The sequence below is a fragment of the Ranitomeya variabilis genome, chromosome 2 (assembly GCF_051348905.1).
Source record: "Ranitomeya variabilis isolate aRanVar5 chromosome 2, aRanVar5.hap1, whole genome shotgun sequence".
Taxonomy (NCBI): Eukaryota; Metazoa; Chordata; class Amphibia; order Anura; family Dendrobatidae; genus Ranitomeya; species Ranitomeya variabilis.
Genome location: NC_135233.1, coordinates 690,211,599 through 690,224,190, shown reverse-complemented (window position 1 = coordinate 690,224,190; position 12,592 = coordinate 690,211,599). Strand labels below are relative to the sequence as shown.

Below are 12,592 nucleotides of genomic sequence, written 5' to 3'. Positions count from 1 at the left end.
AACATCATTTTTGGGTATGTTCACCTACTGGAGATGAACACCTACACGTAGTAGACTGGGTGTGTAGGCATACATTCACGAAAGTGATGCATGACAGAGCACACGTTCACTCTGTTGGCATCATTATAGTATGGCCCTGTTTTTCATTTGCCCAAATCCCGTTTTGCTAGGAGTTCAGATGTAATCCCCGGCAGGACTAATAGGTGCCAAATCGCATTGTGAAAGCACCCTTACCTTATTCTGTTACATTTCCATTAGTGTCCCCAATCCCCTTAATGTTTTCTATCTCAACCCTTAAAAACCATATCCTTCAGGTAAATTGCTGTTGCAGTTATCGGGCCTTAAAGGGGTTTTCCTTCCTCAGGCTAGAAGTCTATAGTCATTATATGTAAGTGTAGACTTTTCAATCCTCACATCGCACACACTGTGCGCTGTCAGGATTCTCTGTTGACAGCACCTGGAGCGGGTGGTCATGTGACAGCAAGTATGAAATTTGCATACTTCTGGACACTTTCTGACTAGACAGGTCCAGCCTCGCTCAATACACTTGCACAGAGTAAGGTCATGCACATCTAGTTGGCACATGACTACATGTATGCAAATTGCATACTTGCAGTCACATGATCACCCATTTTTTCGGCATCGGAGAACCCTCACAGCATGGAGTGTGTGTGACATGAGGATTCACAAATCTGCAGTCACATAAAATGACTGTAGACTTGTAGCTTAAAGGGGTATTCCCATGTCCAAGATGTAGTAGATGTAATACTAATAATATTATCAAATACCTCCAATAAGAAATTCATGTGCCTCATGTGCAGGCATTGCAGGATCTTAGGTATCCATGGTTAGGTCAACAACCAACTAGCTAGCTAACCATGGACTTATGGCCCTGCAATGCCTGCACATGAGGAAAGACACATAGCAAATTTCTTATTGGAGGTATTCGATAATATTATTAGTATTACACCTACTAAATATTGGGAATGGATCTTTGACATGGAAATACCCCTTTAAGGCTGGACGATCCCTTTAAATACAAATAGTAGACTACTCAGTTTGATACTTATCCCTACAGCTTGATTTCTATGTACTTTGATTTAGTAATACAGAAACAATTCTACTTACAGAAAATGTACAACAACAAAGAAGCCATTATAAATAATTTCTAGATATGAAGATTCTGCAGTCTAGAGTAAAATGAATCATTAATAGACTTCTAAGTATTGCAAATCCCAGGCATTTATATGTTCAAATCAAAGTAGTGGATTTTTTTTCCACCAAGCCTCCCTGTAGCAAGTCGAATATTTTGATAAATAGAGGTTGTTGGTTTAGGCACAGCATTTATACAGTTTTACATGAGCTCAATTTATCATTTATGTAAATACACGAGTGATATGTCAAATTAGAATGTTTAGTGGTCCTTTTCCAGGTAAAACCTTTCCTTGTGGGTGTACATTAAATGCTTTCAAAATTTAATAAGGAATGGTAAAAAATGACGTTTTCACCACTGCTTCTCCATCCACAAGCAAAGGGGCTAATTATGGAATTAGCATCATAAACATTCTCAGCCTGTTTTTTTGGACTTCTAAATACCTTATTACAGAAAGTTGAACATCTGCCTTCAGTGTTTATTAGGGATAAATATTCTTTGCGGCCCTCTTCACAGTTTGCGATGATGAATGTACAGGCCTCCTTCTTGATGACTTGGATCAGCTAAACCAGATGGTCATGAGCGTCAATCTTTCTGGCCCACTGCCTCCGCCATACAGAATGTTGTTCAGCATTGAAAACGAGACTCAGGAATTAAAGGTAAATGTGCTAGTCTCTTGCTCAAACATGCAAATCAACGAGGCTGATTAAAAGCTATTATAATTTTTGTCATTATTTTGGCTGCTGTATGTAATCAGAATATAGTATTGTGCCAAGATAAACAAAAAGAAGTTTATTTCCTTTTTATTTTTCATTCGCGTCCCCATTCTGAATTATGAATGTACTGCTGTGGATTTTTCAATTACCTTATGTTTGAAAATAGCCGGCAAATTTATCATCTTTTTTTAGTGCTCAAGATTAGTTGGCCGATTCCCATGGTGAACGAGAAGAGCGATAACAGGGCTTTGGAGGAGGCACATTTAACGTGGTTGATTTTGAAGACATTTAGATGTGTTAAAAGCAGCATAAATTATCTATTTGACCCAGTAGGAAAGCTATCACAAAGGCAGTGTGATTTATGTTATTTGCAATTGCTTAAAAATATTTAGTTTTGCTTGTAAATAATTAATCGGGTTTCATGTTATTTTGATGAATAAATATTATTTCATGTACCAAAGATTGATGGTGTAAAGGGAATGGTAAACTGACAAATAATCTCAAACTCTTTAGCAGAAAAAATAGTATAGGATTATTTTTAAAAACTGTCCTCAAAAGTCGAGGCATTCGAGATTTAGAGATTCTGAGAGCATTTGTCAGAAAAACATTGGCATGTTCCATACATTTTATTTATGGAGCCATGTCAAATAATGATAATACCATGTAAACGTATCTGTATCGTGGGGAAAGGATGTCAGCAGTACAAGTTGGTGGACACTCTGTGTGCCACCATGTGGTTCCTCCCTGAAGAGTTGCATGCCTTATTCCGAATGACTTTGGAGTTGTTCAAATGTATAGAACCTTCTAAGGGCATCAAATGGTATCTTCAAACACAGATCTAAAAAATGGCTATTTTCATGGTGACTCATGTGACAATGAAGAAGGTATCAATCCGAATAGATCATCCTTACAGAGTACCTTTCATCAAAGTTTTCATGTTGAGCTTTACATATGTATATTTTGCCTTAATGTGGAGATATTAGAAATTTAGGCATTTAATTAATGAGATATCTTTTTGCTAAGTTCAGTTGGGTGTTATTAGATAGCAACTCATACAGGGGGAAGAAGTACAGCACCCAGTGAAAGTATCTAATAGCACCCACTTGGACTTAACTAAAGTTAACTCACTGGGTGTCAAATACTATGATTACTAATATCTCCACAACTGAAAGGCAAAATAAAAAAAAAATCTTTTATTCCACTCTGCAGCCACTATTACATTGTGTATCCAATTCAACATGAACAATTTGGTAAAAGGTCCTTTTTAATTAAGACAGTATATATTAATAAACATTTACACGAATGAGCAAAACGGTAACAATGTTTTGAACTTTTGACTTTCAGGCCCCATATTTCACCATCCACTACTGCTTTGATCGTAAGGCTACCATCATTCTATAGACAATCATCTTGGCTATCTCATACATAAATTTGACTTGCAATTATTTAGCATATGATTAGTTATGTAGGTACTTGTCATGTCACTGCACAAAAAAGTGTTTTAATGGATCCATTGCACAAACAATAAAGGAAATCGTATTAGAGATAAGCAGATCAATTCCTCAAATGTCCTGAAATTTGCAGTTTCATGCAAATTCAATCATTTTAAGATTCAGTTAGCAAAAAAAAAACTATTGCCCTGCACCATTTTCCGCGCTGCTTCAGATAACTGGCTAATGTAATTTTCCGCTATTTTAACTACCTCCCCATGATGTCCTGCAGCTATGACATCTTACAGATTATCATACCTTGGACAGTGGTGGTCAGTACCTGGGCTGCCACAGATCTGCGGTTCCCACCAGAGCACAGTTTGTACAGTAGAGTCCCTTTTTCCATCTCCAGGTTTACTAGGTAAATGCTCCTGTAGAGTATAGGCTCTTGTAATTAGCGGGGTCCTTTCTCTCTTTCGCCTGTAAAGTGTAAGCTCTGATGGTCAGGTCATTTCTCTTTTTCCTCTCTCTACATGGATTTTCTGAGAAATTCTGAGAAAACTTTCCAGTATTGAAATTTGCCTTTAGATTAGCTACTGCAGACACAACATACTCTCAGCTATGCTACAGCAGACACAACATACATTTAGATTAGCTACAATAGTCAAAACATTCACTTAGCTAAGCAACAACAGACACAGCAACGCACTTAGCCCATCTACAACAGACACAGCATGCACTTAGCCCAGCTACAACAGACAGCATGCAATTAGCCCAGCTACAACAAACACAGCATGCACTTAGCCCAGCTACAACTGACACAGCATGCACTTAGCCCAGCTATAATAGACACAACACGCACTTAGCCCAGATGCAACAGACACAACACACACTTAACCCAGCTACAAAAGACACAGCATGCACTTAGCCCAGCTACAACAGACACAGCATGTACTTAGCCCAGCTACAACTGACACAGCGCGCACTTAGCCCAGCTACAACAGACACAACACGCACTTAGCCCAGCTGCAACAGACACAACACACACGTAACAAAGCTACAAAAGACACAGCATGCACTTAGCCTAGCTCCAACTGACACAGCACGCACTTAGCCCAGCTACAATAGACACAGAACGCACTTAGCCCAGCTGCAATAGACACAGCATGCACTTAGCCCAGCTACAACAGACAAAGCAATGAGGGTGGCATGTTGGGCTCATTAGAGTTGTTAGGGATTACATTCAATCATATGTGCCTATTCACAACATGCCGTGGTGGAACATTTTCTTATTATTGCTTGTCCACATAGTATTTATTGTGCAATTTACTGTCTTTAAGGGTTTTCCGGCCAGGATTTCTTACTTTTTTTGTAATTATTATCACCAGTGTACCAAAGCTCCTGTTGACCCCATGTATGTGTAGTCTTGTTGTAGGCACCTTGTTCTATGTTGTTTGTGGTTATATGTATCATATTTTTTACCTGAAATAAAGATTTATAGTGATTTTACAATTGTAGCACTTTCACTGACCATAGTCTTTATTGCTAGGGGTCAGTTATGTTGTAGTTATGTATGAAGTGTTTGCCTAATCCCCTTTTGGGACTATGGGCTTGGGTATTATGCTTAACAGTACGCACTTAGCCTAGCTACAACAGACACAGCATGCACTGAGCCCAGGTACAACAGACACAGCACACACTTAGCCCAGCTACAACAGACACAGAGCTCACTGAGCCGAGCTACAACAGACACAGCACGCACTTAGCCCAGCTACAACAGACACAGCACAAAATTAGCCCAGTTACAACACACACACAGTATGCACTAAGCCCAGCTACAATAGACACAGCACACACTGGGCCCAGCTCCAACAGAGGCAGCACTCACTTAGCCCAGTTACAACAGACACAGCATGCACTGAGCCCGGCTGCAACAGATACAGCATGCACTGAGCCCAGCTACAACAGACACAGCACAAACTTAGCCCACCTACAACAGACATCGCACACACTGAGCTCAGCTACAACAGACACAGCACGCACTTAGCCCAGCTACAACAGACACAGCACAAAATTAGCCCAGCTACAACACACACACAGTATGCACTGAGCCCAGCTACAATAGACACAGCACGCACTGGGCCCAGCTCCAACAGAGGCAGCACTCACTTAGCCCAGTTACAACAGACACAGAGTGCACTGAGCCCAGCTACAACAGATACAGCATGCACTGAGCCCAGCTACAACAGACACAGCACAAACTTAGCCCAGCTACAACAGACATGGCACACACTGAGTCCAGCTACAACAGACATAGCCTGCACTTAGCTCAGCTACAACAGACACAGCACACACTGAGCCCAGCTACAACAGACACAGCAGAAACTTAGCTCAGCTACAAGAGACAAAGCATGCACTTAGCCCAGCTGCAATAGACACACAATGCACTTAGCCCAGCTGCAACAGACACAGCACGCATTAAGCCCAGCTACAACAGACACAACATGCACTTAACACAGCTATAACAGACACAGCACACACTTAGCCTAGCTACAAAAGACACACCAGGCACTTAGCCCAGCTACAACAGACACAGCAGGCACTTAGCCCAGCTACAACAGACACAGCATGCACTTAGCCCAGCTACAACAGACACAGTATGCACTTAGCCCAGCTACAACAGACACAGCACGCACTGAGCCCAGCTATAACAAACACAGCATGCACTTAGCCCAGCTAATATAGACACCGCACACATTATCCCCAGATACAACAGACACAGCATACACTTAGCCTAGCTACAACAGACACAGCACGCACTTAGCCTAGCTACAACAGACACAGCACACACAGAGCCCAACTACAACAGACCCAGCAGAAACTTAGCTCAGATACAAGAGACAGAGCATGCACTTAGCCCAGGTAATATAGACACAGCACACACTTATCCCCAGCTACAACAGACACAGCATGCACTTAGCCTAGCTACAACAGACACAACACGCACTTAGCCTAGCTACAACAGACACAGCACGCACTGAGCCCAGCAACAACAGACACAGCACGCACTTAGTCCAGCTACAACAGACACAGCACGCACAGAGCCCAGCTACAACAGACACAGCAGATACTTAGCTCAGATACAAGAGACACAGCACACACTTAGCCCAGGTAGTATAGACACAGCACACACTTATCCTCAGCTACAACAGACACAGCATGCACTGAGCCCAGCTACAACAGACACAGCATGCACTTATCCCCAGCTACAAGAGACACAGCACACACTGGGCCCAGCTCCAACAGAGGCAGCACTCACTTAGCCCAGTTACAACAGACACAGCATGCACTGAGCCCGGCTGCAACAGATACAGCATGCACTGAGCCCAGCTACAACAGACACAGCACAAACTTAGCCCAGCTACAACAGACATCGCACACACTGAGCTCAGCTACAACAGACACAGCACGCACTTAGCCCAGCTACAACAGACACAGCACAAAATTAGCCCAGCTACAACACACACACAGTATGCACTGAGCCCAGCTACAATAGACACAGCACGCACTGGGCCCAGCTCCAACAGAGGCAGCACTCACTTAGCCCAGTTACAACAGACACAGAGTGCACTGAGCCCAGCTACAACAGATACAGCATGCACTGAGCCCAGCTACAACAGACACAGCACAAACTTAGCCCAGCTACAACAGACATGGCACACACTGAGTCCAGCTACAACAGACATAGCCTGCACTTAGCTCAGCTACAACAGACACAGCACACACTGAGCCCAGCTACAACAGACACAGCAGAAACTTAGCTCAGCTACAAGAGACAAAGCATGCACTTAGCCCAGCTGCAATAGACACACAATGCACTTAGCCCAGCTGCAACAGACACAGCACGCATTAAGCCCAGCTACAACAGACACAACATGCACTTAACACAGCTACAACAGACACAGCACACACTTAGCCTAGCTACAAAAGACACACCAGGCACTTAGCCCAGCTACAACAGACACAGCAGGCACTTAGCCCAGCTACAACAGACACAGCATGCACTTAGCCCAGCTACAACAGACACAGTATGCACTTAGCCCAGCTACAACAGACACAGCACGCACTGAGCCCAGCTATAACAAACACAGCATGCACTTAGCCCAGCTAATATAGACACCGCACACATTATCCCCAGATACAACAGACACAGCATACACTTAGCCTAGCTACAACAGACACAGCACGCACTTAGCCTAGCTACAACAGACACAGCACACACAGAGCCCAACTACAACAGACACAGCAGAAACTTAGCTCAGATACAAGAGACAGAGCATGCACTTAGCCCAGGTAATATAGACACAGCACACACTTATCCCCAGCTACAACAGACACAGCATGCACTTAGCCTAGCTACAACAGACACAACACGCACTTAGCCTAGCTACAACAGACACAGCACGCACTGAGCCCAGCAACAACAGACACAGCACGCACTTAGTCCAGCTACAACAGACACAGCACGCACAGAGCCCAGCTACAACAGACACAGCAGATACTTAGCTCAGATACAAGAGACACAGCACACACTTAGCCCAGGTAGTATAGACACAGCACACACTTATCCTCAGCTACAACAGACACAGCATGCACTGAGCCCAGCTACAACAGACACAGCATGCACTTATCCCCAGCTACAAGAGACACAGCACACACTGGGCCCAGCTCCAACAGAGGCAGCACTCACTTAGCCCAGTTACAACAGACACAGCATGCACTGAGCCCGGCTGCAACAGATACAGCATGCACTGAGCCCAGCTACAACAGACACAGCACAAACTTAGCCCAGCTACAACAGACATCGCACACACTGAGCTCAGCTACAACAGACACAGCACGCACTTAGCCCAGCTACAACAGACACAGCACAAAATTAGCCCAGCTACAACACACACACAGTATGCACTGAGCCCAGCTACAATAGACACAGCACGCACTGGGCCCAGCTCCAACAGAGGCAGCACTCACTTAGCCCAGTTACAACAGACACAGAGTGCACTGAGCCCAGCTACAACAGATACAGCATGCACTGAGCCCAGCTACAACAGACACAGCACAAACTTAGCCCAGCTACAACAGACATGGCACACACTGAGTCCAGCTACAACAGACATAGCCTGCACTTAGCTCAGCTACAACAGACACAGCACACACTGAGCCCAGCTACAACAGACACAGCAGAAACTTAGCTCAGCTACAAGAGACAAAGCATGCACTTAGCCCAGCTGCAATAGACACACAATGCACTTAGCCCAGCTGCAACAGACACAGCACACATTAAGCCCAGCTACAACAGACACAACATGCACTTAACACAGCTACAACAGACACAGCACACACTTAGCCTAGCTACAAAAGACACACCAGGCACTTAGCCCAGCTACAACAGACACAGCAGGCACTTAGCCCAGCTACAACAGACACAGCATGCACTTAGCCCAGCTACAACAGACACAGTATGCACTTAGCCCAGCTACAACAGACACAGCACGCACTGAGCCCAGCTATAACAAACACAGCATGCACTTAGCCCAGCTAATATAGACACCGCACACATTATCCCCAGATACAACAGACACAGCATACACTTAGCCTAGCTACAACAGACACAGCACGCACTTAGCCTAGCTACAACAGACACAGCACACACAGAGCCCAACTACAACAGACCCAGCAGAAACTTAGCTCAGATACAAGAGACAGAGCATGCACTTAGCCCAGGTAATATAGACACAGCACACACTTATCCCCAGCTACAACAGACACAGCATGCACTTAGCCTAGCTACAACAGACACAACACGCACTTAGCCTAGCTACAACAGACACAGCACGCACTGAGCCCAGCAACAACAGACACAGCACGCACTTAGTCCAGCTACAACAGACACAGCACGCACAGAGCCCAGCTACAACAGACACAGCAGATACTTAGCTCAGATACAAGAGACACAGCACACACTTAGCCCAGGTAGTATAGACACAGCACACACTTATCCTCAGCTACAACAGACACAGCATGCACTGAGCCCAGCTACAACAGACACAGCATGCACTTATCCCCAGCTACAAGAGACACAGCATGCACTTAGCCCAGCTACAACAGACACAGCATGCACTTAGCCTAGCTACAACAGACACAGCACACACTTAGCCCAGCTACAACAGACACAGCATGCACTTAGCTCAGCTACAACAGACACAGCACGCACTTAGCCCAGCTACAACAGACACAGCATGCACTGAGCCCAGCTACAACAAACACAGCATGCACTTATCCCCAGCTACAAGAGACACAGCATGCACTTAGCCCAGCTACAACAGACACAGCATGCACTTAGCTCAGCTACAACAGACACAGCACGCACTTAGCCCAGCTACAACAGACACAGCATGCACTTAGCACAGCTACAACAGACACAGCACGCACTTAGCCCAGCTACAACAGACACAGCATGCACTTAGCCCAGCTACAAGAGATACAGCACGCACTTAGCCCAGCTACAACATGCACACAATAAATCCTACTGCTCAAACCACTATTTAATAGGTATACATTATAACATATATAGAAAATAACTAAATAAAATGTATTCTCCTTGCATTTATGTTTAATATCATATATGCACTTTTTAAATCGCTTTCTACAAGTTTTAATGAAAAGTAAATCAACACCTTACACATTTCTACAGTTTGCTAATTTCCGCTATATCATTAAGCTGATAACAGCCCATTGATTCGGCAGAGTCCGACTGATTCCTGGTTCCAATGATTATGACTACTTCTCCTTGGCATAATATCTTGCTGACAGCAGTAACTTGTGCTCAGCTGAACCACAACAAATATCTGCACAGCTACTGAGCCAAGTATGAGTATTAATGACATGAAGCTGCATGTGCAATCAAGATTACAATCTGGCATTAAGGCACTTGTCCCCTGGGTGAAACAATTTATCACACTAGGTCAGTTTCCTTCCTATATAAATGGATTTTAAAAGCATAGATGACACCGGGAGGATAAATGATTGTCAAAAGCTATTTATCATAGAAGAGTTAATGAAATGTGCAAATCTCGTTTCAAAAAAGTTTTGATATATTAAAAATGTATCTACACTTGACAAAAATGATTAAAGAAGCCCTCACCAGGAAGGCAGTGTCTCATGGAATGCACCCCATGACCACAGCAAAATAATAAGTAAGGAGGAGATTTGCTTAGTGACAGCTTAAATTTTATCAGCTACCCATACTTGCAAACATTTACTTTTGTCATTTGTCTATATTATGTACCAACATATTTTTAGTATCTATGATACAATATTATTCTGCTGTCATTATTTTAAAGGGTTTATTCTTGATTTAGACATTTATGACCTTTCTCTGTGATGGGTTATATATATATGATTTTGTGGGTGTTCCATATATAACAGATTCTGAGGGGGTCCCACATGGCTGTCATCTGCTCCTAAGCATTATGTATTTAGCAGAACACCGCATCTTTGTATATTGTTTAGATGCCACTGCAAACATTGCATTTTGTGTCCCATTTATTCCCTTCTCTCCGCTAGTTTTTTATTACTGGTACAGCTATAAAATTGTTATATTTTTATGATGGTGGAAGGAAAGGATTAAAGTCTTTTGATCTAAAGGTAACAGACTGCTAGTAATTAGTGATGAGCGAACGTGCTGAGATAAGGTGTAATTAGAGTATTCTCATGTGCTGAGTGTCTTCCGCATGATTGAAAAATATATTGGTTTCCCGCACCGGCATGTTTCTAGGGTGTTCGACAGCTACCACAAATTCAGGGATTGCCTAACAAATAGGCCATCCATGCATGTGTTGCAGCTGTAGAACTACTACGCAGGGACTCAAACATATTTTTTGAGCACACCGAAGACATTCTGCTAGCACCTAAGCTCAGATAACATCTTATCCGAGCACGTTCGCTAATCACTACTAGTAGGTCTTCTTGTTTGAGAAACAGCAGCTGATTTTGAACAAGCCAACCAAGAAGCCCGTGTGTTTGAGCTGCTGTGATTTACATGACTAATGATAATTGCAAAATGTCTAAATGTATGTTGAAACCACTCTATGCATTTCATTGCAAGTGAATAAACATTTATTACCAACATATAGCAGGACTGTCATAACATTGTGGAATTGATGAATTGTGCTGGAATAAAGATGCTCTGTGTGCACACAGTTGTAAATGCCTGCAGTACTGAAATGTGTCTTAATAACTTTTCAGCATTTACTGTCACCTCAACGAGCTCCTGAAAGACTGCTCCAGCTGGCACAAAACAACCACGATACTCTTGTCATTGAGATAGATGAGCTACTGAACAGGGTAAGAATACAGAAAATACCGTTAAGCAATTGAGAGTTCATGCTACATGCAATGACAGCACACATTCTGTGATTTACGTATGTAAAGCCTTGAAAAAAATCTACTATCTCGTAACATTTTTCCTATTCTGCATGCAGTGCTTGTTTTTATGATTCTACTTGCTTTACATTATGAGCAAAGTATACCGATTGGAAATGTGTGCACATCGATTCACTTGTCATCCATTTTCAAATCTTTCACTCTCTTCTTTACAACTTCTTTTATCCACCTTACACTTATAGCATAACACTATTATATTCCATCAACTATAATTTTCGCTCTATAACATGGAACAACCTGTTAATCAAAATGTTGCTGGAAAAAACAATGCAGAAAATAGAAGTAAAGATAAACAGCATTATTAAATATGATATATATCTAATATATAAAGCTGAGTGTGTGTGTGTGTATGTGTGTGTATGTGTGTGTATGTCCGGGATTGGCATCTGCAGCATCGCAGCTACAGCCACAACATTTTGCACAGTCACACGTCTGGACCCCGAGAGCGTCATAGGCTATGTTGTGAGGCGAAATTTTAACCCCACGTGTTCCAATTCACCAAACAATTTTGCCCCATCTACATACAGTAATGGGGAAAAAGTGAATGGAAAAGCGTTGGAGGCAAATTGACAGCTGCCAGATGTGAACAAGCGGGACTTAAAGAATGAGAGTGATGGCGCCAAAGAGTATATATCGTACAGTTGCTAAGGTGGAGCCCCGACATGGGATACTCACCACACACGGGGATATGAACACACACACAAAATGCGCCACACACTACCACGTGCTTGAACACATATACCACCCTCAGCCCACATTTCACCACACATACACCAACCTCGCCACAT

General features: G+C 43.1%; 1 protein-coding gene across 3 annotated transcripts in view; it reads left to right on the top strand.

The window, feature by feature from the left end:
• Positions 1–12,592, top strand: part of LAMA2 (laminin subunit alpha 2) — a 1,287,603-nt gene that overhangs the window by 919,034 nt on the left and 355,977 nt on the right. For all 3 annotated transcript variants that reach the window (XM_077289387.1, XM_077289386.1, XM_077289385.1), the window contains 2 exons: positions 1,670–1,812; positions 11,607–11,705. In XM_077289387.1, coding sequence (XP_077145502.1) covers positions 1,670–1,812; positions 11,607–11,705 — 242 coding nt within the window. The remainder of the gene's footprint in view (positions 1–1,669; positions 1,813–11,606; positions 11,706–12,592) is intronic.